Genomic DNA, 26,927 nt, shown 5'->3' on the forward strand with positions numbered 1-26,927 from the left:
GAGGAGATTGCTACAATCAACAATAGTTTGCATGGGAGACACTTGCCTCTGACACCTGAGCGGTAGTGAAATTTAAAAAAGAGCAGCAAACACTTTTTGTTTTCCTTCAAAAATAAAAGTTGTCCTACCCTGAAAAGGGCAACTTTTGCTTTGAAGGCAAATTGTCTCGGTTTCCACTTGCTAACTAGTTGGCCAGTGTTTGCAGACAAGTTGGAGTCTTCTATACATACTGTGGCGACAGCGGCAATCTACTAGTGACCAAAACAATAAGATGTTTTTGCAGTATCTTATAATATTTTTCATCCAGCCACTGTCTGCAATCTCCAGCAACCACTCATCAACTGGTCAGGGAAACATATTTTTCCGTAACAGCTGCGGGGTCTCTGGGCTTGTGTTAGTAAGGCCTAAACAAACAAATCCATAGATGTGGCAGAGCAGGAGGCAACATTTTGTAATTATTTGAGTGACCTTTGTAACTTTCACTGCAACTGTAAATCTGCATATTGTCTGCTGACATTTTATATTAATGTGCACATGTTCACTATTAGAAATAATGGCTTAATAGCATGAATCATCACAGAACATGATCTCTTTTTTGGTCAATATAAGCCACTTATTCTATTCTGCTTGACCAAGCAGTACTACACTACACAGCCACGTAGAGTTTGGGGTCAATGACTTCCTAATTCCTTTTTATTGATGTAATAGTTTGAGACAAAAAAAAAAAACAATCATTGTGCAGGTGCTGGACACAGTGACCAATCCAAAATCTAAAACTTTAAATCCAGACTTTGGTCATGCAGACAGAAGCTATCCAAACTAGGTTAGCATGTGGTAGGAAATAAAACTGACAGAGTCTTTCATTAAGAAAAAATGGAAAAGAAATGGAAACTAGAAAGAGAAAAGAATCACTAGGACCACAAGAGATTGCTGTAAAGGTTACCATTAGGAGATTATAGATGATCTGGTAATAGTAATAGTCATTAACTGAACACATGTAGTAAATTAGAGGGAAAACAAACAAATGGAGAAAGTAGATGTGAATGTTATAGAAAATGTCAAAATCATGACATTTGATAGAGTGTTAGAATATACAGTAAGGCTGCGTAGCACAGACCTGTTAATTAGTCTAAAGTAACAGAAATTAAGTAGTTAAACGTCACTCACCAAAACCAGAGTGCAGACTTATTCAAGGGTCAGTTTGTTCACATAAAATTCATGTTATTTGTCAGATTACACAGAAAAACACGGGTAGTGACGCAGACAGCTGCCAGCTACAGCCCCTGTGTCGGGGTCAATCTAACGTCAAGCCTTAATAAAATTAAAATCTGTTACTTAATAACAGAATAAGGCAGAAATTACAAATAAGTACTTCATAGTGACAGCCAAAGGAGGAATGCGCTACCACTGTGGATGCTAATTAGCAACAACTATTGACCACAAGCTCCTTAAAATAAAGTGTAAGCACTATTTGTTACAAAGCTATAGATACTAATAAGAAACTTCCATGTACCAAGTGATATAGGTACCAGTTACATCACCTGCTAAAATGGGTGATGTAAAACTATCCTTTTCTTGAAAAACGAGCCAAATACTTCGACCAAAATAGTATAATTTTTATAATGTGTTTTACTGGCCTCGTCAAGACAGAATCTTGCCTGCAGCGTCAGTGAGAAATCATTTTCAAAGGGTTTTGAGTTGCATCATAAAGCTCCCAGCTGCTATTTGCTGCTCTACACGGAGGCCAAATGAAGATCTGAGTGCCCACGAAGGATCGGTTGTTGGGATAACACATTTTATGATACCATCTCGCGTTGTGCTGAATTATATTACGTGGGATTTCAGCTCAGTTTAAATTTCCAAAAAACTCGCCTCCATCTTGTCGGTCGACTCTCTAAACCCAGGCTCATTTTTCCCAGGTTCACCTCAACGATCGCTGCTGCAGTCAAACCGCAACTCATTTGTAAGGAAAAAGAAAAAAAAGCCTCAACCCTCCGAGTATTTCCAAGCGTGCAAAGATAGAAAACCTCTCCGATGCCACTTTGAAGACTAGAACCAATTAGGGAATCATTATAATGAGGAGACTCTAAGTGCACGTCTTTTGTTACTCAGCAGCTGTCTAATTGGAGTTGGTGCATTTCGAAGGGAGTTGGGACCGAAGGCTGTTCTCGTGTCAAATGTGAGGCTTTTAAATCAGCAACGTGCTCGTGGCTGACATATTGATCATTTATATCTCATTGCTGGTCTCGGGCGGTTTTGTTTTTCTTAGGTTAATTTTAATATTACCGCTGTTGCTGTACTGTAAGCATTTGTGAAACTCCCGTGTTGCAGTCATTATGAGCTGTACACAGCTGAAAAGACAGCATCTCTTCCTGCAGCTCTCGACCTTCCCGTGCCCACTGCAGCTGCAAATGTTTATTTTTTTTCTACCTGACATTACACTGTGTTTTTGGAAATGGTTGAGTAGCTGCACAGCCCCTATATATACAAAACAGTTTGTAATGTATTCCGTGTTGGCACCGTATCGTGACTTACTCAAAGACTGAGTGGCATTAATACTGAAGTAGCTTCTGCTTTGAAAGCATGCACACTGATATTTAAAGCTTTGACTGGGTAATTCTAAGTCTAGGTAATTCATCCTGTCTTCTCCTTCTTCTTCTGTCCACTATTTAAATATATATATTTCCATGTGTTTGCTCCCATTTAAAGGACGCTTTTATTGTGGTCTTTAATGAATAAATCATACTCCCACAGTCCACTGGGGAGAAAAGATGTGGAATTTAATGCGCTCTCTCTTTCTTTCTGTTTGTCTTTTCACAGCTCCCCTGACAGACAAGCCGCCAAAAATCCTTTTCCCTTCAGAGAGCCAAATGAGCATCATAGAAATGGCAATAGGTAAGAAATCTCGTTTCATTCCCTACAGTGATCGCTTGTTTTATGAGGATACAGTGTCGCGCTAGCTTGCGCTACACAGTGGCATTGCTTCAGATTTCTAGATTAGCCAGTTGGCGCTTCGAAGTAGGTCCTGTTCTACTTTACTTTAGCTTTGGTTTTTTGGAGTGATGGGCTTATTTTGTCCATGTAGGATGAAAGTTTTAGAGTCAGATGTTACTAGGTAACAACCCCAATGGTAGTTTCTTAATTTGTAGTGTAATCGTGTAATACTTAGTAAATGTTGCCTTGCTGTTGCTGGGGATATTCTGCTCTTCCTCTATGAGTATACACCACATTGTTTCTCTTGGATACAATATTTTTTATTGAGGAGTTACTTCTACGTATTGCCACTTTGCTTTTGCTCTGTTCTTTTTTCTTCAGTATCTATCTGGCAATTAATGTTAAATGTAATTAGTTTTTTTCATGTTCTACATTAAGGTTTTAATCACCTTTCTGTGGCTTTGTCTGAGATTTTTGTGGGGACTCCATAACATCGAAACTGAATTTTATTTATTTTATCCATCACAACACATTTCTACAACACCTTTAAATAGCGTGAACAGCATTGCCATTTTTTAGGTATTGAACTATATTGATTTCAAATCCTGTATCATATGTTTCCCTTTTGTTTTGGTGTCGCACAGGTTTAACTTTAAGAAACCAAGCAGCAGGGTTGTTATGGTGCTAGAATTTCATTTTATTTTATTAAAAATAAATACATAAAGATTAGAACAGCACTCGTTGGTGCAAGTGTATTCACCTGCAGGCTTGATTATTTCCTGTGCTCCTGGTGAGTTGGCAGTATGATCATACCGATCATACCTGATAAAATAGTTGTTAAGTTTGTTGTTATGACCGTCACTGTTTTTGTCTAGTTGCTCTTACAGACCATAACACATTTCTGGCTGTTAAATTAACTCTGTCTGTTATCATTTCAGATGGGCAGGACTACCTAGCTCCAACAATAATGTTAACACTAGCCATAGTTGCTAACCCCTATCCAGAGCTAATAGTTAAATGGTAATGTTAACACCAGCTTGGTCAATATTAATGATAACAGTTTCGTCATTGCTGAAACAGGAGATTTACAGGCCTCTAGAAATTTCTCACAAAGACAGGGGTGTCGGTCTTTAAGTTGCTTTAGCAAGTTTGTTCTGCTGCTGTTCAAGAGTTCAGCTGCTAGTGGTGGGAGGGGCTAGGGATAAGAGGGACTGTGTGCCTGTCTGTCTGTAGCTGCTGTGTGAAGTTGTGTGTCTGCAGGAGGAGGAGGGAAAGATGTCATTGTTGGTATAAACAGCTTTGCAAATGAATATTTAATTTTTAGCACCAATTATTATTATCTTAGTAAAAATCCCACTCTGTATAATTGCCTCCTGTATTACCCATGGTATCGGAAAAGTGCCCTCTTGTTTTCAGAATTGTGGTATAGAAAGCTACTGGAAATATCAGTTCTGGTGAGGTCCCTACCAAGCACTGTTCAATATGCAATATTTCAATTAGGTCTTTTTACTTTCCTTGCCCTTTTGTGAATGGACTTTGAGTTTTTATCAGGAAGGATAGAAGATAGAAAAGGATGAGTCGTTTATCACATCTGTGTATGAAAAAGAAAGGGATTCACTTGGTATAAAAGCCGTGTCCGCTGTGTTTCTTTCTCCTCCAATCCTATGCCTTTTCATTGTATTCACACTCATCACATCTATCTTGGTTATTTTGTGCAACACTGATGCAGCTTGTGTTTGTTCATCTTTAATGAGTCAGTACATAATCTCTCTTCGTATCGTCTTCAGTGTATTATGTTAGTAGCACTCCAAGTGATTGCCTCCAATTCCGCCTCATGTGGCCGCCTCGGTACCTTTCGTTCGCCTTACCAGCTTTGGATGCACGGGGGCTCATGGGAAAATTCCCGCTTTGTGCCTTATTGGGCAAAAGCTCGGCTGTTGGTGGAAGAGAAAATGGGTCACGATGGAGGCTTCCTTTGAAGTAAATTTGTCATGGCCGATGAACAAAACGGTCTCGCAGAGGTAAAACGTGGCAATGGGAAAATAGGTGCAAGTCATTGTAGCCTTAAATTGATGATGGATAAAAGTCTCCCTGGTTTTCTTCATCTGATTAAGTTTTCTTAGTGGATAATGATGGTTTTCAAAATCCATTACCTGATAGCTTTGAGAACAGGCAATAAAGGTAGAAAAGATATGTTTTTACTAAACTGTACTTTTACTGTATTTTTCATCAAAATAATATTTTGAGCCCTTCATTTTCACTGCTAATTGTATCAGGCTGCATTTAAAGGGCACCTATTATGCACATTTTTGACCACATGCCTGTAATAAAGTAGCATTGCATTATTCACAATTATCTATCTTTTTTATTATCTGTACAGCAATTCATCTTTAAGCTCCATGAACTATCCCTTTAAGCTAACTCTCTTCTGATTGGCTGCCCCTCATAAAAGACGGTTTGTGGGTGTGGCTTCCGTTCTGTGTCTGTGATAGCCATATTAGGCATGTATGCGCTCAGTGATGTCATACAGAGCCAAGAGTGGAATAAACAGTATGAAATTTGAGCTTTTGGCTTATATAATAATAATAATAATAATAATGGATTGCATTTATATAGTGCTTTTCGGGGCCCTCAAAACAATTCCTCTCACATTCACACACTGGTGGAGGCAAGCTACAGTTGTAGCCACATCGGCAACCTTCCGGTTACAAGACAAACTGCCAACTCTTTGAGCCACGATCGCCCCATATATATTACTTATTCATACTCTGACTTCATGATTTGAATCTTTCCATGTTTCATATGAGAATCCTGCCACTGTAACAGCATGAAAGATCCCCTTTAAATTTGCATTTTGGTTTTAACTGGTTAAGGATTAGCCAGAATTCTGTAGGGGTTTTTAATGCTCCTCACCCACCTCTGCACCCTTTGATATTCTACACAGAGTCAGCAGCGCTGTGTACATAATATATGAACACCTATTTGATTCTCTGCCAGTACAAGCTCCTATCACTTCTTCTCAGTGTTGGCCTAGTGCGCTTTTATCATCCACAGAGAGCCCAGTCAAACCCAGCATATCCTTTCAGGGTTTATGGCAGCTCGGGTGGAATTTTATTTATTTATTTTTATTCTTTCTTCCATAAAATCTAGAAGAACAAATGGCTTCAGCTGACAGTTAATTAGGCAGGTGAGACGGGGAGAGCGACGAGAGTGTGAAAAGGCAAATGCGGAGATACACTTTTCAAGCGCTTTCTGTGGAACTCGAGGGAAGAACGGAGAGAGCAGAGGGATCTGTGGAGTGGGGGTCCCAATTAATCAGCATGCACTTTCCGTCCACTTCTCTGTCTCCTAATGGATGTGCTTCCTCAGTTATAACTGATTACATTTAAAATGCTTGATTAAAACATGTTGTGGAAATGCTCTTCTCATGCAGGCCCTCAGTGGGCATGTCTCTCCGCTGCTTTCTCTGTGGGACAGATCAGATACAGTTCGCCTCTGTAATTCAGTCTGACATGTCACTGCACACTGCTTTCACTCTGTCTTGTACACATAATCGACTGGAGTACAGCTAAGCAGACTTACTGCAGGACAAGTGTTTCTACTGTACTGCTAATCTGTACGCTTTGTAAACAGTTTGACAATTTAGGGTTGGGGAGAGGTTCGTTTCCTTTATGCATGAATATGTTTTTGGTAATCTTACTAAATTCATGCAGAAGAAACAGTTTTTCATCTATGTTCGTAAAGCAGACTCAACCATGGATTGAACCCTAACCAACCAGCTTTTTTTTGGCCTTTATTCTGCTGCTGCGTCTTCCAGATTTGATTTGTTATAATCCTATTTCTATGCAGAACTAACATGTCACTCCCGGCCTACCTATCCTGACATTTTACTTCAGCTTAGATTGAATTTACGACCACTGTGGCACGCCGCCTGTGATGTTCATTCAGGGAAAACCCAGAAAGATCCCCTGTGATCTTGATTGGCTGTTGAAACTTCAATCCCTTCACCTCAATCCTCGGGATATCACACTTCATCCCCTGACACTTGACATTATCACTCCACAGCGAGTTTTCTGAAATTGCAGCAGAGAAAATAAACAAACTTTTTTATTTTCCTTTTTACTGAGCCTCCTGTTCAAATTCTACCTAAATTCACTCTTTCAAGGTTAAAAACAAGAGCTTCACTTTAAGAAGCTGTTCTGAATCATCAGTCTCTAATATTTTGCAAATCTCAAGAGTTGTTTTCTGTTTCAGTGATTAAATTTATTATTTTGGTGTTTTCGCTTTTTCCTCCCAAACTTCTTTGTTTTGGATTTTCTTTGTTTCCCAAAGTGTATTCTGGTAGTCCCCGGGCGGATGGAAGTGAATTTGTGGTTTTCAGTTAACAATGTGGGGTAGCGCAACATCAAATTGTGAACACAGGAAAGGGTCAAAGGTCAAGAATACACCCTGGTAAAAGTAGATTCCTGTACTCAGTTTAGGATGCTCCAGAAACCAGTTGATATGTCTGCAACATTTTGAATGGCTTTCTCACTGTGTACAGGACATCTTTTTACACTCTCTGATTGCACTAAATTGTGGCCAAAGGAAGGTAGATACCCATCCATGCAACTATTGAGTGGCTTTAGTCTTGGACTGTGTTTTCATTGTTTGGTTTGGCACCATTCATGTGCATTTGCTCAAACTAACATTTTGCAAAACAGGAGCAATTTGCATCTTTTCACGCCCACTTGTGTTTTTTTTCCACTGACCTTACAAGCCATCATGCCACATCTAGCATTTGCTTCCCATTCTGTCTGAACACACTTTTACTTCCAATTAACAGTACACAAAGCCAGGTCTACAAAGAAATGTTTTCTCACTTTGCTGTGGAAGAACTTGACGAGTCTGCACAAAACACCCACAATGAGCAACCAAACAATTTATCCAACATCACAGCATTGAATTGAAGTACCGATGCTAGGCGTAGGTTCCAGTATAATTAAACCTTCATGTGTGCTTATCTTTTCCAAGTTATGTAGCATCATTCCACTTTCTGTTTATAGATGTAGAATACGTATAGATGATGAGTGGTAGCCTATTGCAAGTTTTTATTGCTGCTACATGCCCATGCTATGGTATTTTTTTGTCCTGTTTGTACTAACCAGCATTTTTCTGATGTAATATATATACAACTGGGAAAAAATAGTCCTGGAAATCTATACTGATACAGACATCAGTCGACAGAAATGAAAATTATCAACCTACAGAGGCCTGAATTCAGACACCCTGAAAATCACTGACGAAAAATGATGCAGCAGGCTAGTTTTTTGTTTTGCCAAACTTTTATTGCAGCAACTCAAAATGGTACATCTAGGCCCCCATGTTGTTGTGTGCATGCCTGACATAAGGGCATGCTCCTTATGAGACAATGGATGGTGTCCTGGGGGATCTCCTCCCAGATCTAGACCAGGGCATCACTGGGCTCCTAGACAGTCAGAGGTGCAAACTGGCTTGGATGGACCAAAAACATAATGTGCCAGAGGTGTTCTGTTGGATGTATGTCAGGCCAGTGTGGGGCCAGTCAATGGTATAATTCCTTCATCCTAAAGGAACTTCCTGCATACTCAATGGGCATTATCAAGCACCAGGAGGGGCCCACTGCACCAGTGTAGGGTCTGGCAATGGATCTAAGGCAACTAACCAACTAATGTCAATCCAGGTCCTGTTGGCTAGCCTCTAGAGATCTGTGGCTCCTCAGACCCACCCCCAAACCAGCCATGCTGAACAGAGATACAGGCAGAATAACGTTCTCCACAGCTTCTCCAGACCCTTTCTCATCTGTCACATGTGTTCAGGGAAAACCTGCTCCCATTTGTGAAAAGCAGAGGGTGCCAGTGGTGGACCTGCAGTTTCTGGTGTCCTATGGCAAATGCCAGTAAGGCTCCATAATGCTGCGCAATGAGCACAGGGCCCACCAGAGGATGTTGGAAGATCCATGCATTATTCAGAAATCTGATATCAAAAAGAAAGCGATAATCAACTGTTACAGCAAGTACAACCATCCATGTTCTGAATTTTATCGTTCTACAAAGAGTTTTGTTTATATGAGCAAACAATTTAATAGAAACCAGAAGATATGTAGCTAGACTATACTTGAGGTCTCCACAATATTGATGTGCCATCCTGGAGGACTACCTGTGCAACCTCTGTAGGGTCCCAGGTATCACCTCACCACCAGTAGTGACACTGACCATAGCTAAATACAAAACAGTCAGAAAAGATGATGAGAGAACAAATGTCAAAAAAAAAAAGAGTAAAACTATTCCTGTTTTGGGGGGTCCACCTGTTGTTAATTTCATTAACATCAAAGCAACTGGAACTGATCAACAACCCCCTCTGCTATTTAACTGACCAAATCAATTTCCCAGCAGTTTAACTGACTTGACGCTATATTCTGATTGAAAAGTGTTCCTTTCATTTTTTGAGTAATAGATTTCTAACCACTAATGTGTGCACTGCAAAAGTTAAAACCTTATCACATCATCTCAGAAAGACTGATTGTGAAAATCCATTTGTTTTAGTCTCTATTGCAATCTGCGGGTCTGCACTGCTCTCAGAGGATGAACTTTCTAATCTATTCGTTGGTGTGTACATAATAACAACTTCAACTGGAAATTGGTCCTCAGTCACTCACAGGATGGAGTTACATAGTCCACTGACATAAACAGAGGGTACCTCAGTCAGAACAAAACCATTATTTTCCTGAATTAACTTTTAAGTCAGTAGCCACATCAAATTAGATTTTGTAATCATTTGGTAATGATGAGGTTGGGCTGTTATTCCTGTGCAGGTCAGGTTGCTGTGAGACTCCCATTTCCTCTAAGCTGACTTACCCTCGCATTAAATCTAAAATCTAAACTGAGAGATATAATGAATTTGTGGGTTGTTGCATCCTCTGTCAAAACAAAGCATCATTAGGAAGAAATGATTAACTGCACCTAGCAGCAGACAAAATGTCAACTTTCACCACGCTGGCAGAATGCGGTTGAAAGTCGGAGCTACAGCAGATGCTTTTGAAATGTAAAGTCGTTGCTCGACGATCAGTCTATGATCATGAGTCCTCATCCCATTATTCTAAAACAGGTTTCTTCCTTTAGTTGTATGGATTTGAAATCCTAATGGTGTGCTGCTGAAATCACCTCCCATTGATTAAGGGACCATTTTCAATATTTTAATGATTAGTATTGATGTCTAGGGTTTTCTACTGGTAGTCCACAGTGGAATGAAGGTAAACCATGCAGCAGATAGAGAGACATGTGTAGTAGATCATTTTAAAGGTAAATACCAAAGGTCTTGGAGAATGGATGTGAATGCTGAAGAGTCAGGTAGATATAATGATCACTTGAAGGTTTTTTCACCCCAATTTGAAATCTATAAATTATGCTGTGAAATTGACTTTTTTTTAAAGACCAGGTTCTCTGAATGCAAAATTAATCTTTTAGGAAATATAAAGCCTCCAATAAAGATGCATGTGTTATTCCAAAATCTGATATCAAAAAGAGTGCTAAGGACCTGTTACAGAAAGTACAACCATTCCTGTTCTGAATTTAATCCGTCCACAAAGAGTTTTGTTTATATGAGCAAGAATTCCTTCCGAACAAGACGACATGTAGCTAGACTCTGCTTGAGGTCTCCCCAAAGGCTGAACAGAAGATGACAACCAGGAGACATTCAAGTTATCATGCTCTAAAAAATCAAAAAGCAAGATGGCCTAAAGGAAAGGGCATGGGTTTCTGTTGGACCTACACAGAGCCTACAGGGGTCAGTGTCACGATTATGTGAATCAGCCTTAAACCAGCAATCTATCTGAAGGCCAGGAAACGGGTTTCTTTCTTGACCTTTGTAAAAACTTTCCTGGCAGGCTTATGGTCTCAGTTGCTCATCTTGGGTCTGTATTTATGAATTTTGGTCATACAGTGCTTCAAAAATGAGGACTATCCCTGGTACGCTCATTGGCTAACGACTTACTAATCACAAGTCGTTTAGCAATGACTGTGATGTTTCACATCCAGACCCACCCTTGCTGGTCACATCCATGTTTTTTTAAACCAAGATTGGGACGGAAATGCCCCGTCTCAAGGTCTCAAAAAGAGACTCGAGAAACCAATGGACGGTGTCAGAAGAGCCCATAGTAGTCCATGTTTGATACTGTCTATGGTCACAGCATGTAAAACAGCTGGGTCATTGGTTTCTTAGAGGATTGCAGAGAAGCATATAAGCTTAGACTGGATATCCAAAATCGTTCAGTCTGCTTAGCCAATTACGTACAAAAACTAACACATGAATTCTGTTAGTCCTTCTCAATTAATCTATCATCTCAGCAAACATTTTCCCTTCAAGATTATGGTTCCAAGAACTAGTTCCAAGTTTTATTTATCATAGGAAGATGTTCATTTGGTGAATTATGGTCGAATTAAGAGTGATTTTTTTTAAAAAAGCATTATTTTATACGGTGGAGCAGCTCAGTGTTGTGTTCAGTACATTCTCAGGTGGGAAAACATCATCCTTGCACTTCTACCTTACACTAGGGTTATTATTTGAGGCAGGAAGTTCTCAACACACCACAAGACACATTTTTAGTTTCACAAAGAAAAAAAAAGTCTCTCTGGCTGTACAACACCTATTCCCAATATCACATACATTCACACTCACATACACACCAGCCATCCCTCTAAATGTCACGGGCTCGGCAGAACGCTCCGTCGATGCCAAAGGTTCAGAGGCCCTGGGATCAATATTACATCATTTCTCTCAATTAGGGCATATTTATTCCCCTCAAGTTATTGTACATCTGTGAGTGATCCTATCTGCATTCCTGGCAAGTCTCCAGATGAGTCGAGGGCCCTGGAGGAGAGGAAGACAGAGTGAGATAAAGATAAAGGGAGAGAGGAGGATAGAGAATGAGAGAGAAATGAAGGTAGGGGGAGTTTGGGCAAAGCATCAGAGGAAGGGGGGGAAAAGTGAGCAGGTTCATTTAAGATTCACAGAGGGGATGAAATATGATGGTGTCTTACCTTGGGTTATTACAGATGAAAGTGGTTACAAAACGGCACACTGTCCCAAATGGTTAATATGCCCTGCAGTGTGGAGGTATAAATCTTTACTGTCATATTAGAAAGGGGTGGGGGTCGCTAGTGGTGATTGGTAGGGATACTTGGCAGTGGGATGCTCCCATTAGTGTTTTACATAAGTACAGTAATGACAGGGACAGTCACGAGATGATAGGCTCTATCGACCAAAGATGGCTAATTTTCGTCAACAGATCCAGCGGAGCAGCAGTGAGTGCAGCACTGATACCAGCCATGTTTCAGATCATGGGTTGACCTTAGAAGACGAGCTGTTTTACCACAGTGACCATGTGCTGCTCTGCTTCTCCTCCCACCCACAACATCATATCTGCCTCAGCAAACAGGAAAAATGGCTGAAGGCGTTTGTCCCCCTTAGCAGAAAATAGCATCACGAACTGGCCAGAGCACTTGAGTATTAAGATATACTGCCTCTTGCCTGTGCCAGCAATACTTTCCATCTCTGGGTAGACCTATTAATCATAAATTGAGCTTTGGCATCTATTTTATAGACAGTCTGGTTTGATGATGTTTTCTATTTTTATGCTTAATGGCTTAAGTGTTCTTGCATTGCACCTGCATGTAGGTACTCACGAAGGTCAGAAAGCCTCTACCTTTGTCAGGCTTGATTATATCAGCAGATAAGAGGCACTGACCCAATGGGACAATCACTGGGTCTCTCATTTCAAGCACATTTTAAAACACAATGTAAAGCAATGCAGGTAAGAAAAAAAGTCTTGATGAATACTAGAATGTGGTCCTGTTTTAACTTATAACTAATCCGACAGTTGATTTGTTTATTTATGCCACCGTTGCTGCAGTAAATGCAGTTTTAATGACGTTCTTCTGATGGATGAAGGTAGCAAATGTAGATGACGACACGCGTATGTGAAATTGATTAAAGATGAAAAGATTTTTCACCCACGGGTGGGACGTTTAAGTGCTGTGTAATATCGATCAACAGACTTCGAATGCAGAGTTTCCTGACTTGTAATCAGAGGAAAAAAGTCATTGAATATAAATAGTGAGATTTCCTGTGCTGTTGCAGCATGTGTGATTCTAGATGCTGCTCTGGAACGACATGAGATGAATTAGGAAAAGATTTGGTGGAGCAGAACTGGGCTGCTGTTTTGGTGGTTCTGCAAATCCCAACTGATTTTCTATTTCTACTGCCAAAAGGTTTTTTTTATTGCTTTCTTTACTATATAGTAAGGATTGCATTCGTAGTTGTACTCTTAGGTCTTTTTTTCTCAACAGGTTGGTGCAAAGTGTCTTTAAGTTAGAAACATCCATGCGACCCGGAAAAATTGGTGGTCGCTCCGTGATTATACTGAATTTTTTTCAGTTTAGGTGACAGATGCAAGGAGTTGCGGCGACCACTGGAAATCTGTCTCCAGACTGTCACAACCTGACTTGGATTGACTGCACTCACTCTCAGGCAGGTTGATAAAGGTCTTCAAATAATTGCTATCTAATGAAATAAATGCAGACAGATTGCCAGCACTTTGCAGTCTGAGATCTGTGATGTGTTTCTTTGCAGTAGGGGACTTAGGAATATAACCAGCATAGCCTACAACCATTCGTCAACCAGCTGTCAGAAAGGTTGTTTTGCGCCAATGTCATTTTGCAGTTAAATTGCCATCCTGCAGCACTACTTTTGTTGTGGAGGAATTTCTGTTTCAAGTCTATGACGTTCTGGCTAGACTCTGAATATAAGTATTTTGTGTAGTTGGCAAGAGATTTGCAACAGACGGCAACAGATTTGCCTTTTCACTGATTTAGCACAGTTAATTGTCATATTATCACAAACAGATTGCATATAATTGACCCTACTTAACTCCAAACTGATAGTAGCCTGACTCTAAAATGAGGTGCAGAACGGGTCTACAACCACTCGCACTTCAAAGAGTAGAGTCATTTTAGAAACAACCAGATTGCACGCAATTGCAATAATTTTGGTCGTGATGTGGTCACCAAGTACTGTTTTCCTTAGTGTCACTGTAATATTAGCCTATTGTCTAAGCAACCACTACCGTACCATACCATCGTCATTCATTGGTAGGTATGTGACAGTGTGATGGCAAATGGTACATTTTTGCATGCGGTGTCAAGCCAGAAGTGGCATGAAATGATTAGTTATATATATCATCTCATTACTGATTATGTCATCATAAAGATGATGGTGGAAGAAGATAGTACAGGTCCCGAAGGAGGTAATTTCTTAAACCATGGACAGTTGTGTGCCAGAGAAGTTAAGTTTAGCAGCAACTTGCTGCTATGGTAAATGGTAAATGGCCTGTATTTGTATAGCGCTTTTCTAGTCCCTAAGCTTTACACAACCAGTCATCCACCCATTCAAACACACATTCACACACTGGTGATGGCAAGCTACATTGTAGCCAAAGCCACCCTGGGGCGCACTGACAGAGGCGAGGCTGCTGGACACTGGCGCCACCGGGCCCTCTGACCACCAACAGTAGGCTATGTTTGAGGCTACTGTGGTCATAAGAGGTGCCTGGTCAGTGCTAATATTTAGTATATGTGCAACACTCCCAAAACATACGTAGGATTTGATACTCATGGCTCCTTAGGACAAATTGAGATTTCACCCATAGACCAAAGAGGGATGTAGACACTGACTTCTGCCATAGGTTTCTGCAACCCTGAAGTGTGGGTAAGAGCATTTTGGCTGCCATCATATAGGCTTTTTTCAAACCTAGCACTGATGAGAAGATGAAAGGGTATGGGCAAAAAGATGTTCGCACTAAAGTAAAAAATAACATCACTTCATGTGGATACCCTCTCGGCACCAGCTACAAGGCCGGAGCTGAACAAAACACCCTGATAACGACTGTGTTTAGTCTGTTCCTTCCCATTCCATGCAAGGCCACCTGGGTTGGCTGGAAGACTGTTTACTTAGCCTGGCAGGGCGAAGGACACTGTCTCAGCTGAACTATGGAAACGCACACACATATATATACTGATACTGATAAGCACTCACCGACGCATCACCCTCCCTACCCCGGATCCAACGCCACCTCCAACGCTTACCTCCCCTCTGATGTGGACATCGGGTCAGTTGGAGGCGCAGTCGAAAGATTGCAGCGGTCCCAGATCAGATATACACACTGGAACTCTTTCCCATGTTGCTTGTCTGTGTTTATTGTGCTATGGTGTGTTGATATCTGTGCATTCCTGTATTATCCTTCTGTGTTACACATTTCGATGTTTTTTTCCTCGCTACCTAGCCTGACCTGTCTCCCCAATGTGATGTTTGTGTATTGTATGTACGGTCGGCAAGGTCTGTCATCTCGGTTGTGGGCAAAAGACCTGCAACTGACAAATAAAGGCTATCTCATCTCATCTCATCTCATAATGTGAAGATAATGTCAGATAATGTGAAGCGATCCAGTTTATTAACTCAAAGTATTGGAGGTGAGCCCTGGCAAATGCTGACCACCTTCAGCTGCCTGTATTGGGACCACAGACTGAATAAACATGGACGCAGCATCCAAGCTGGAAAAATGAAGCTAGCGTGGACCTGACTTTAAGCTACATTCTACCTGAAGGCTAGCAGATAGTGATAGTTGTGGTTGTAGAAAGACTTCCCGGCTATGGGACCTCTGTAAACACTTTCACGCTGAGTTTATGGGCTCAGTCATTAATTTTGGATCACATTAGATACAATTAAAAAAAAATTAAGCCTTCTTTTGGTACATTGAAATTATATGGGGTCTCCTAACTGGCGGACAAAAAGCAATTCACAATTCGGTGAAGAACTGCAGTTTTTGGCACTTGATTTTTCAGTTCAAGTGGTTTCCCTTTGATCTCATCATAGATCCTGGCCACATTCACAGTGACATTAATCGCAAATCCTTACATTGGTGAATAAAAGTATTGATATTTCTATTGTCTTCATCCAATTTCTTTGAGTAGATAGGATGATTTCTACAGGAACATCATGATTTATAACCTCAAACTACAGTTTTTAAACTGTATTTGTGTTGTTGTTTCATGAAGTAGCATCGATCAAGATTCTTTGAACACTTCTTGGCAAAAAGCTGCACAAAGGTAAAATACTTAGTCAGCAGGTTTATAGGCAAGGTAGCACTGCGGTCATTGGATTAAACTATCAGTATCATGTAACAACTGTGGTCTTGTTATTCTGGCAGGATATACCATATATCTTGTTTTGGGGTTATCCCTGGATTTAGTTTTTAGTTAGTCTTTCTCTGACTCACGTTTCCAGTTCTACAGAGCGTAGACTGACAAAGTGCAGTCGGTACAGTTACCGCCCAGCTGTTGTTCCATCAACAGCTGTGTTCTTCATATCCAAGCTAGAATTTAATTTTCAAAAGCTTCTCCTCCTCCTTGCTGCTGCCTTCTTCATTCCCCTTCCAGTACTATCATGTATCACTAGCTTCAATAGTCAGCCCCATTCAAGCACCAGCATATGGATTACCGACAGCAGCGAGCGGCAAGACTCGCTCAGCAACTCGGTGCCCTTCTTATATTTAAACACACCTTTTAGTGTTGCAGTTAAGCGCAGCAATTTTTTTTTCTTTTAACAGCCATTAGATTAGCCCTCAGTTTAACCTCAGCACAGCAGCTCACTTTGCTCTCTTGTACTCTGCTATTCAAGAACTTCAATTGCTAGCAGTAGGAGGAGACATTAATTTTCTTTGGTGACTTGAAGAAAAGCGTTTTTCATTAAATTTCTTAGGTTGTTCGAAGCCATTTTTTCTGTCATATTTTACTTCATCCACAGTTTTTGTTGATCTATTTCCCCCCTCCTTGTCAGCAAAGAAAACCAAAGCCAATATGCTATCCATGCAAACTCTTCCCTCATCATCATTGCCTCGGCAGTGCATTTGTGTGTGTTGCCTGGTTGAACTAATTGGCCTTGCTGTATTTCCTGCCAAACAGGTGGCCGTATTGGTTTCCTTCTGGCTGCATTTATGTGGCTGTGTGTCCAGGTTGGACAGAGATGACAGCGTCTCCTCTCTGCCCGGAGCGTGACCTTGGTTGGGCGATACTCTCGCTGCACTCTCTTTGGTCTCACATTGGCCTTTTGGGCCAACTTCTGATTGTGTGCACGTGTGTGTGTGTGAGAGACAAATAGAAAAAGAGAGAGCGTCCTCTGGTGACCAGCCAGAGAGCTACAGGGCCAGGATGGCAATGGCAGCAAACTTTGGCGAGCACAATATATGATGTCATGGCAAAACTGCTCTGAAGCAAGTGCGCACATGCAGGTGAAGCACACTATTCTTCAGAGCTAATGATGCACACATGCACGCTCACGCATGGAAAGGTCTCACGCCGTCACCTCCGGGGATTTGCATGTGCTAAGCAATCTGATATGGCCAGATTTGTCCTTCTCATACAGTATTCGCCTGCTTTGTGTTGCTCTATTACATCTACAAGTGTGGTCCTCTGTTTGGTCCGTGGGCGGCCCTGCTCTGGGGGAATAAGAATGTGTCAGATGAAATGTTGTGGATATTTGTCTCATAACTGCGATGAGTCAGGCAACACCTTGCTTCTGTACATTGGGTAAAGAAACAATATTTTTTCTTCAGCTGTAGGAGGGATTATGACATGCTCAGATAGCCCCTGACCTCTGCGCAGACCAGAATAGAATAGAATAAAATAGAACAGAAATTTACACAACAGAGAGTTACTGTCCTCTTACCACAGCGTGTCTAAAGCTTCCCGATATGGAGCATAACAACATTTCTTGGACGCTTTGTTTTATTAGCAAGTATTGTGTTTCTCCTTTAAAAAGCGTGGGGAATGTGTTGCTTTTCCTATATTTAACCCTGTCCTTATCACCTTTTAACCACATTTGTTTTCTATATCAACATACATTTTCTCATCTTATTAGAATGTTAGTTAAAGCTTTTCAGTAGAATTTAATGTGGTTTCCTTTTTTTTCCCTCCCATCCTCCACTAGATTATTCTCTATGATGAGTCATAGCAGTGAGCTGGTAACAGTGTATAAAGGATAGATACACAGCGATTAGAAAAAACAGCCTTTAATTGGTTTCTCTGACAGGGAGAGATGCTTTAGCTAATGAGTTATGCTGTGTTTTGCTATAAAATCCTAATTTGTAGCAATTTTAGAAACAGAGTAGTTACATACTTGTTTTTATTTGCAAAATGTGGCGGGCCTGCCATTGCTGTCATCCATTATCAGAGCTGGTAGGTTTAAAGTTGGCATTTCCCCAAATTGAGTTGAAATGTTAAAACAGCTGTGATGTTACCCTTTAAAACATCTGCCCTTGCAATCCCACTCTGATTGTCATTCAATTAAAAAAAAGGATCTTTGGGGGAAGGATCGTTTTAAATCAAGCGACAACCAGTAAAATCTTGATGGGTTTTGTTGTGTCATGCACTGGTCAGTTTTGATATTTTTCTGCCATTTTGATTTCATATTGTGTCTTATTTCAGACCAGTTGGTCTGCTTGACTTATAAGTACATCTAATACTGTAATAAAAAACTATAAGATAAGATAAGATAAGATAAAACTTTATTAATCCCTCGGGTAGGTTCCTCTGGGAAATTTGTTTTCCAAAAAGCACAGCACCGACAGAAGTTACAGAGTCAAGAATATTATATATATATATATATATATATATATATATATATATATATACACACACACACAGATTGCCCTAATGTAAGTGACCAACCTGGTTACGTGGTTAGTTACCTATTTAGTATATTATTAGTAAAACTTTAGATAGTTGATGCTGAATTTGAAAAGAACCGTAACATTAAAAAAAATGACAAAACTTCAAAAACATCAAAAACAAAAAAATAAGACACTGTTTATGTTGATATTTCAGTCGATATTTCAGTTATGTTGATATGTCAGTTTCTGATATGCAGTGTTGGGCAAGTTACTTTAAAAAAGTAATTAATTATAGTTACTAGTTACTTCTTTAAAAAAGTAACTGAGTTAGCAACTGAGTTACAATATTCTAAAAGTAATTAATTACTTGAAAAGTAACTATTGCGTTACTTTAAACAAAAAACCCTGGGGTCCAGGGTATAATTGGCCATTTTTAACTACTTTTGATTTTCCCTCCACATTTCACCTTTAAAAACTATTTATTTGCCTTGTTTGGTATCATCCTTTGCAGCACAACCTAATGTGTTTGAATTTACAGTTATGTTTTCATTTTTTACATACTGTATTAACACAATTGATCTAAAATCAGACAAAAAAACATAAAATCTGAGTAGAAAAAGTTATATTTTTTACTGTAACAACCACAACCATGTTTAATGAATCATATTTCATAACTTTAAATGCAAATATAAATTGTCAATTTTAAAATCCTATGTACAAGTTTTGTAAACAACAAAGTTATTTGATTCCATTTACCTTTTACCTTGATTTTTTATATAACAATTTCAAACTATTTACAGAACAATCAGCTGTCCTGCGTTTAATAAGATGCCGCACAAATTATTTGTGCTACTCCCAAAAAAATAATTTCTGTCCACTATAAAGGAGAACATCACAGCCTGATACCTGCAGGTCTGACAGCAGGTGTATCACAACTGTTTCTACCTGGAGACAGCAGTCGCCTCATTGTTCTGACACACAACACAAAACTATCCACAACACTACACACTAACTACACAAGACAACACATGAACTACACACCCCAAACACGCTAAACATCACAAATCTCTCACATCTCAAAACTCGCTCTCTCTCTTTTTCTGCTCTCTCTCTCTCTCTCTCTCTCTCGCTGTCACTCCTAAAACTTCCCGTTTTTGTTTTTTGCTCATAAGCAGAGAGTGCTTGCTGCGCTGTCCTTAGACAGTAAACATGACTAAACTATAACGAAACTAACTAAAAAAATGACGCGTATATCTTGTTTATCATGACTCTGGTTTTACGTGGCCTATCAACAATTTAAAAACTGGTACATATCACCTTGTTGCTTTGTCTTTAAGTGGTCATGTGATTGGCTTACCACGACTACTTCATTCTTCCTCAGTCAAACAGCAGCACTCATGCGACTGTTTTGCCCCCTTAGCTCCAGGTGTTGTGCAAGACAGTGATCGTGATTACCGTCCATGGGAGCGCGCGCAGCTGCTTAAAGCTGTAGCGGGCAGATTACTTACAGCTACTTCCGTGCAACTGATATAAGACGCGGTAAGCTGAACGCAGCTTCAACCGTCTGTTTGTTTAAAAAATAGTAACGGACTGCATTTTCTTGTTAGTAAATGTAACGGCGTTGTAACAATAGGAATAGTAATTAGTTAGATAACTCGTTACTGAAAAAAGTAACGCCGTTAGTAACGCTGTTACTTGTAACGCTGTTATTCCCATCACTGCTTATATGTCAGGGTTTTTTTTATGTAATTCGTGATATACAGAAAAAAATGTTTCGTTTGAGCGTTTGAAGTCACAAAATCTGGGCAACCGATTAACACCAATACCAATATTTGGTGATTTTTAATCCAATATTCCAAAACATCGACTGATATTTTTTGGCTTTTAAGCACAGAAAACATGAACAGATTTGCTTAACATTTGTTACATGTAGTTATTTATTTAGTTGCTTAAGCTCTTCTTGGATCAGTTTGTTACTACAAGCATGCGTTGCCAACATGGGAGTTGCAGACTGCCCTCTGGTGGACATACTGACATCAACACTTGCAGCATGGCTAAAGGGTGTTTCTCCTGTCTTTTCTTTAGTTTTTTTAGTTAGATCGGCCTGCCAATAAACCGGAAGGAGTCTGATCTGACCAGTAGAACAGGAGAAGCAGATATTCTTATGAAAATGGAAATATGGCCTTGATCTTGACTTGAAGTGCAGAACCATTAGAAAATTATTGTTTCTGACTCAAACTGTAGGAGTAGCAGCAATCCTTGTTAATAGCGGAGGATCCGGTAGAACAATGAGTGACAGACACCTGCCCATTGCATAAACTAATCTGTGTTTTGGCTGGCTGATATAAAATTTATTTGAAGTAAAAGTACATGTAGGCAGAGGAAATATATTCCATTTAGTTCAACACTGCAATTATTTTATTTTTCCAGTAGAAATTTGGAAATTACAAGTCACTTACATTTTTGGCATCTCCTAGCTGGCAACAATTGATGTTATTTTTTCCCCCTCTGTGAATGCACAATCTCACCAGATCAGTTCATACAGTAGTGTACATTTGGGACATAGCTTTATGAGTGGGCAGTTACTTTCCCTAGTACTGTGGGTGAGAGCCACGAGCTGCTTCTGCCAGTGTAAAAATCCAGAATCGTTACTTCGCTGTTCAATGTCTTGCTTTTGGAATGTACCAAAATGTTCACAACAATAAAACCAAAGTGCCCAGAAAATGTTTTATTGTCAAAAGATTCCATTTCTTTTCTTGGATGCTAGTGAGAGAAACCACAGCCGATGTGCCAGCTGCCTTGGCAGCACTCGGGTATAATCTCTGAGACTCAGGCTAACCATAGCACACGGGCCTGTCTCTGTTCTTCAGCAGGCATACACACACCAGACTATTTACTCTCCCTGGCAACCGCAAGGCAGATAGAAGATATTGAGCATCCTTCCGTGCAGTGACATGGTATTGATATTGATTTCAATTATGACAGCCACGCCATTAGACAAAGTGTTTTTTAGAAGACTTGTGCTCCATCGGGTCCGTGGTCCATTAGTTGCCAGATGCTGGTTTAATGAGTTGAAAAGGCATCAGCAAAAGATTCTCTAGGATCTTCTTTTTAATTTATTTATTTTGAGCTTAATTGTCCCTAACTGGACTCATCTGGAGTTTTTCTTCTTCTTCTTTTTTTTAAAATAGCTACTGTAAAGTCATGAATTGTACAGAAGGAAGACAAAGACTAACCAATGAGAGTAATGTGGCCTTCTGAGCTCCCCTTAGGTATGGGTAAGATTAGGCAAATAAAACTACTCGCATAAGGTTAGGCAAAAAGGTCGTTGTCGTGGCAACGGTTCCATGGTAATGGCTCCATTTGATTTGCTTGAGTATTTGTTCCCCCTCATAGAGAAAGCTGCCAATGCTCCGTCATGATTGACTGCTTTAAACATTGCGCCGTAAAGGCTTCATTTACATTCCTTGCACCCTGTTTGGCACACTTTGCTGATCAGATCTGTGCTTTTTTATGGAAGGTTCACTTGCACACAGGCAAACAGAATAGCAATAACACGATACACAAGATAACCAAGGATAGGCATCCAAACAGATACAACTGGAAGACGTTCTGTCTCACTGATACCTCTCTCTTCACTGTTACTGGTTTTTGTTTCATTTTCAATAATCAGACAAATAAAAGACCAGGAGAACACTTCAATTTTTCAGAAATTATCAGTGAGATCCAGTCTGTTTTTCAAGTCAAGGTGCTCTGATTATCTGAGTGGCTGTGTGCGTTTTTTTGGGGGGCTTGTTGTTTTTTTCTTGACTTGAAACATTTGTTTTTCTTGGTTCAGGTAAAAATATGCCGGTCTTTATCAGCATAAGCAGAGATGAAGTATATTTGCTTTAACTGCGGATTTGGCTCCGTGTTCAGCTGTGGCGTACGATCCCTGTGCAGCCACAATTTGACAGATTAAAACTTTGAAGCAAGACACAAACTCCACCCCACTGTCAGTCAGGAAGGAATCAAACTCAGTCCAAACCATGGCTCACTGTGCTGCCAAACACAAAAAGCACACATAGGTTTCAGGAGTCTGTGTCTTCCTGACATTTTGTGTGTGTGTGGGTTTTTTTGGGGGGGCTTTTTTCCGTCCATCCAAAAAAGATTGCGGTGTTTGCTGTGTGGGGCTGTCAAAGTGCAAAAGTGTTCAGTGCAGTTTTACCAAAAACGCATGAAAGCTGGCGCTTAAACTCCCCAACAAACATCTTGAGTTTAGTTTATTTGGCAAGCAGAGACACAGCTTGGCCGGGCTGTCTTCTTGTGGTCTCGCTTTTGTACAGACAAACATATTATAATTTCAAAGTGGCATCAAATTATCATAAATAAATCAATTCTCCAGGAGAAGCATCACTGGCTGAGGCAAAATTGGGATTGTATTGATGCCGCTGGGGAAATTTATTTTTTTGCATGACATTTATACTTAAATGGAAAGGACCACTTCTAACGCCGAGTCTATTTGCCCAATTGATAATTTGACTGCAGTCACTCGTAGGTAGGGTAGATAAGTGAGGTTTTCCCAGGATAAACTTAATTAGCCCATTTCATGGTAGAAGCAGGTGGCACTGATATTCAGCAGACTATGTTTTTGGATGTGTGAAAGAAAAACAGCGCTAACCTATCAACACCAGGCAGCTCCAGAGTCCCCAGGCTGTGGAGTGGGGTGCTGCCAAATTGCAACTGTGTGCGTGTGTCTGTGTGTGTACTTGGGAGAGTATTCTATGAGTTTGCGTAGGTGTGTCTCAGGTGCTCTGTTGTATAAGGTGTGTGTGACTGTGTGTGTGTTGAGAGTGGGGATTGTCCCATTTTAGAAGAGCCACGCTATGACTCATCAACTAATAACAGGGAGAAAGAGTCAGAGGGAAAGAACCATGTCTGCTCGACTCTGTGTGTGTCTGTGCTTTCTGTAAGCGTGTGTGTGTGTGGTGTGTATTTAAAGAAGAATGAGCGGTTGTGAACCATGGGGGGTTTGTGTTAATGCTTTCACTACTGTATCTGATGCGCTTGCAGAAACCTGCACTTGTTCTTAAGCTTCCTTTTTAATGCAGCCACTCGTGATTTCCTCTGTCACAGCTGTAAATTGAGTGCATGTGTCATACACTGGCGGGGAACCTGAACAGGGGAGTAATGCATCACTCGTGGCAGTGACGGTTAATGTCGCTGTTACATTGTACTGTTTTTGAGATTTTCTCAACTGATACATTTTCAAGCTACTTGAAGTTACCGGATAGAAAAGTCGTGCTTTTACTTCAGAGCTCTAAAATTGATCCATTTTCTGACACTTATCCTGGTCTGGATTTCGGGGCATCTGACTAGGGTGCCTCCTAGATGCCTTCTGAGTGAGGTATTCCAGCCATGTCTTACTGGGAGGAGCCAGGACCGGCTGAGGAGATTATATCACTTGGGTGGCTTGGGAGCAATTCAGTGTCCCCACAGATGAGCTGGAAGAGGTGGCGGGGGTGAGGGAAGTGTGGGTTTCTTTGTTCAGACCCAAACCTGGATACCCAGTAGAAGATATCAGTATAAGCAGAGACACCTTGGCTGCCACTTCCGACTTTTGGTGAGGGACACTGAGGCTTTCCCAAACCAGCCAAGATATCCAATCTCTCCAGGGTTTCTCCCAGGTCTCTGCAGGACCTCCCCCTAGTATGACATGCCTGAACCCCCACACCACAGATGCAAAAACAGGAGGCATCTTTATCAAATGGCCAATGTGCAGAAGCAATGGCACTAATCTGAGTCTGAGAGCCCAGACACCCTGTGGAGAAGCTCATTTCCTTGGCTTGTATCGCATTCTCTCGGTTGCTTCCCACAGCCCATTGCCATATATAAGTGTCAGATTGTAGATCAACTTGACAATCAGCAGCTTCGCTTCCATGTCATGCTCTCTCTTCATCATGTAAGGCCTGTACAGCATCTGTCAATCCAAGATTCCTGAATCTTCCACTTGGAGGCAGTGACTTGATTCCAGCCCATCGTGGACGCCAGCCCTTATCCTCAAGATCAACGTGGTCTTAAATCTTTTTACTTATTCAGTTTTTGCTTTTTATCTTAACTTTAGGGTTATATGCAGTGTCACAAAGTGCAAATGGACAAAAGAAAAAAGACATAGCTGCTAAGATGGGGACTGGGAAGTTTAAAAACAAGCTCGCCACCACAAGAAACCATTTAACTATTCAAACCTGTGAACAGGAATCATGTGAGATCAGAAAAACAATGCTAATGGAGCCCTTCGTGTCTGCTGCTGCTACATCAACAGCTCCTGTTGGGCCACCTGCTAGTAATGTGGACATGACAATAACAGCAGCGAGGGTTTTGTTGGATTGGGCACAAAACAACTCATCTCTTGTGCAAGAGGATACAACAGCAACATCCACGCAGTCCTCGAGGTCAAGACACCTGTGAGAGAAACAAAACAGCATTTAGACATTGCTACATTTGGTATTAAATGAGAAAAAAGGTGTTAGTTTGCTTTAAAAATGTGCAGCAACACTGTCTAATATGTAAAAGCCTACTTTCTACAGAACCTGACAGTTGGTTGTGGCTTTTGCTGTATTGACTTTTTCTTGTCAGACAGGATGTCCACAAGACACATTCTGACGGCTTGTCATGATTGTTGCCATCTGGACTTGGCCTTTACCAGCGTGTGTTAGTGCTCATTTTCCAAAGGTGGGTAATAATGTCAGCTAAACGTCAGTCATGCTGAATAAAATGGCTGGCATTAAAGGAGGAAAGTTTTGCTGCAGTGAAGGCATGACTCTCAATAGCTCGCTGCACACACATCCTTGAAATTAAAACGCCAGACCTATCCGCGAGTGCTATAAAACCGCATGAAAAAAAGTTATCTCTGCAGCACTTCAGTAGCGGTGAATCATCAGCCTCATGCAAATTTGACACAAGCACAGGATCTCCAATGTTTGGCCTTGGGTAACTACTAGTTCCATTCATTAATACTGACTGAGCCGATTTGGTTTTAAGCTGGACTTTGGGCACAGCTCAAGGCAGGTTGCATCACAATCAAGGTTACCTTAATATTAACATGCAACTGTAGGGAGGTGAAGTTTTTTAGCGGGTAAAACACCAACCGAGGAGAGATCAATGCAGATCAATGGCAACGCTCCCGCACGTGCTCGAGATACGAGGCTATACGAGCCCAAAGGCACGTAGTGTAAACACTGCATCGGATTGGATCGGAGGGTTCTGCGGGGTTCCCCCCCTCTGTGATTGAGGCGGCTGCGTTCTAACACGGTGTGATTGCGTCTTCATAGTTCCAGGGAGCATAATGCAGCGCATCTACAATCATCAAACAGCTGTCAATCTGCCAGCTGGTCTGCTCTCATCCCACGTCTGGTGGAGAGTACCAGTGAATGTTATCCTCTTGGGGCGCTTTGTGTGTGTGCACGTGTGTGCGCGCATGAGGAAACTGGGTTAGAGATTGAATCAGAGCACGCACATAGGCCACAAGAAGAGGCACGGGGTCTCCATTTATTGTATATCAGCCATGGGGGTTGGTCTCGTAGTATAATGTAATAGTATTGGTTCAACCCCGTTAACGAGACACATCATTTCCTACTTTTAAGTGCACTTCTCACATATGAGGGGACTGTTGAATTAATGACCAGCTCTTACTGTATATCGCTGTTGCCCCCAGCATCAGAGAAAAGAACTCTGTCTTTACCGGCTAAATGAATAAAGGTGTAGGGTGGGCGAGGTTAGAGCACAGCTCCGAAGGCAAAAGGGTTTCTCACAACGGCAACTTTGTGGCATTTCTGCTTTTCTCCAATCTTTCACTATATACAGTGTGTGATATAGCTCCACTTTTTACATACATATTAATGAAAGTGCCTCATTTAGTAGACTTAATTTGCATCAGGAAAGTCCCTGTTTTTCATTTCCAGCCCTGCACAACTGAATTTGCATAGATTACCATTAAGATTTCAGCTCCCCTTTGTGTCCATCCTCAGGTAGATTATGACTCCTAAAGAGTGGATGGTGCTGTTTCGACTGACCATCTAGCATAGCTCCCAGGCCTGAGTGGTTTATTCTCCTTTGGGCTATTTTTGGGTCTCATATTTTGGAATGTAAGTTTTGCCTGTCCTACTTACTGCATTCCCCAAAGTGAACTCGAGGCCTTTTTCAGCCTGATCCAGATTTTCCCTCCCCTTCTCCCTCTCTCCCTCTCTCCCTCTCTATCTGCCTCACTCACTATCTC

The 26,927-nt window shown here is 40.9% G+C and overlaps 1 protein-coding gene across 2 annotated transcripts in view; it reads left to right on the forward strand.

Moving 5' to 3' along the window:
- Positions 1 to 26,927, forward strand: part of LOC102779280 (interleukin-1 receptor accessory protein-like 1-B) — a 331,658-nt gene that overhangs the window by 199,119 nt on the left and 105,612 nt on the right. For both annotated transcript variants that reach the window (XM_035909888.2, XM_035909889.2), the window contains exon 6: positions 2,821 to 2,895. In XM_035909888.2, coding sequence (XP_035765781.1) covers positions 2,821 to 2,895 — 75 coding nt within the window. The remainder of the gene's footprint in view (positions 1 to 2,820; positions 2,896 to 26,927) is intronic.

The sequence above is a fragment of the Neolamprologus brichardi genome, chromosome 23 (assembly GCF_056152115.1).
Source record: "Neolamprologus brichardi isolate AB-2024 chromosome 23, ASM5615211v1, whole genome shotgun sequence".
NCBI lineage: Eukaryota > Metazoa > Chordata > Actinopteri > Cichliformes > Cichlidae > Neolamprologus > Neolamprologus brichardi.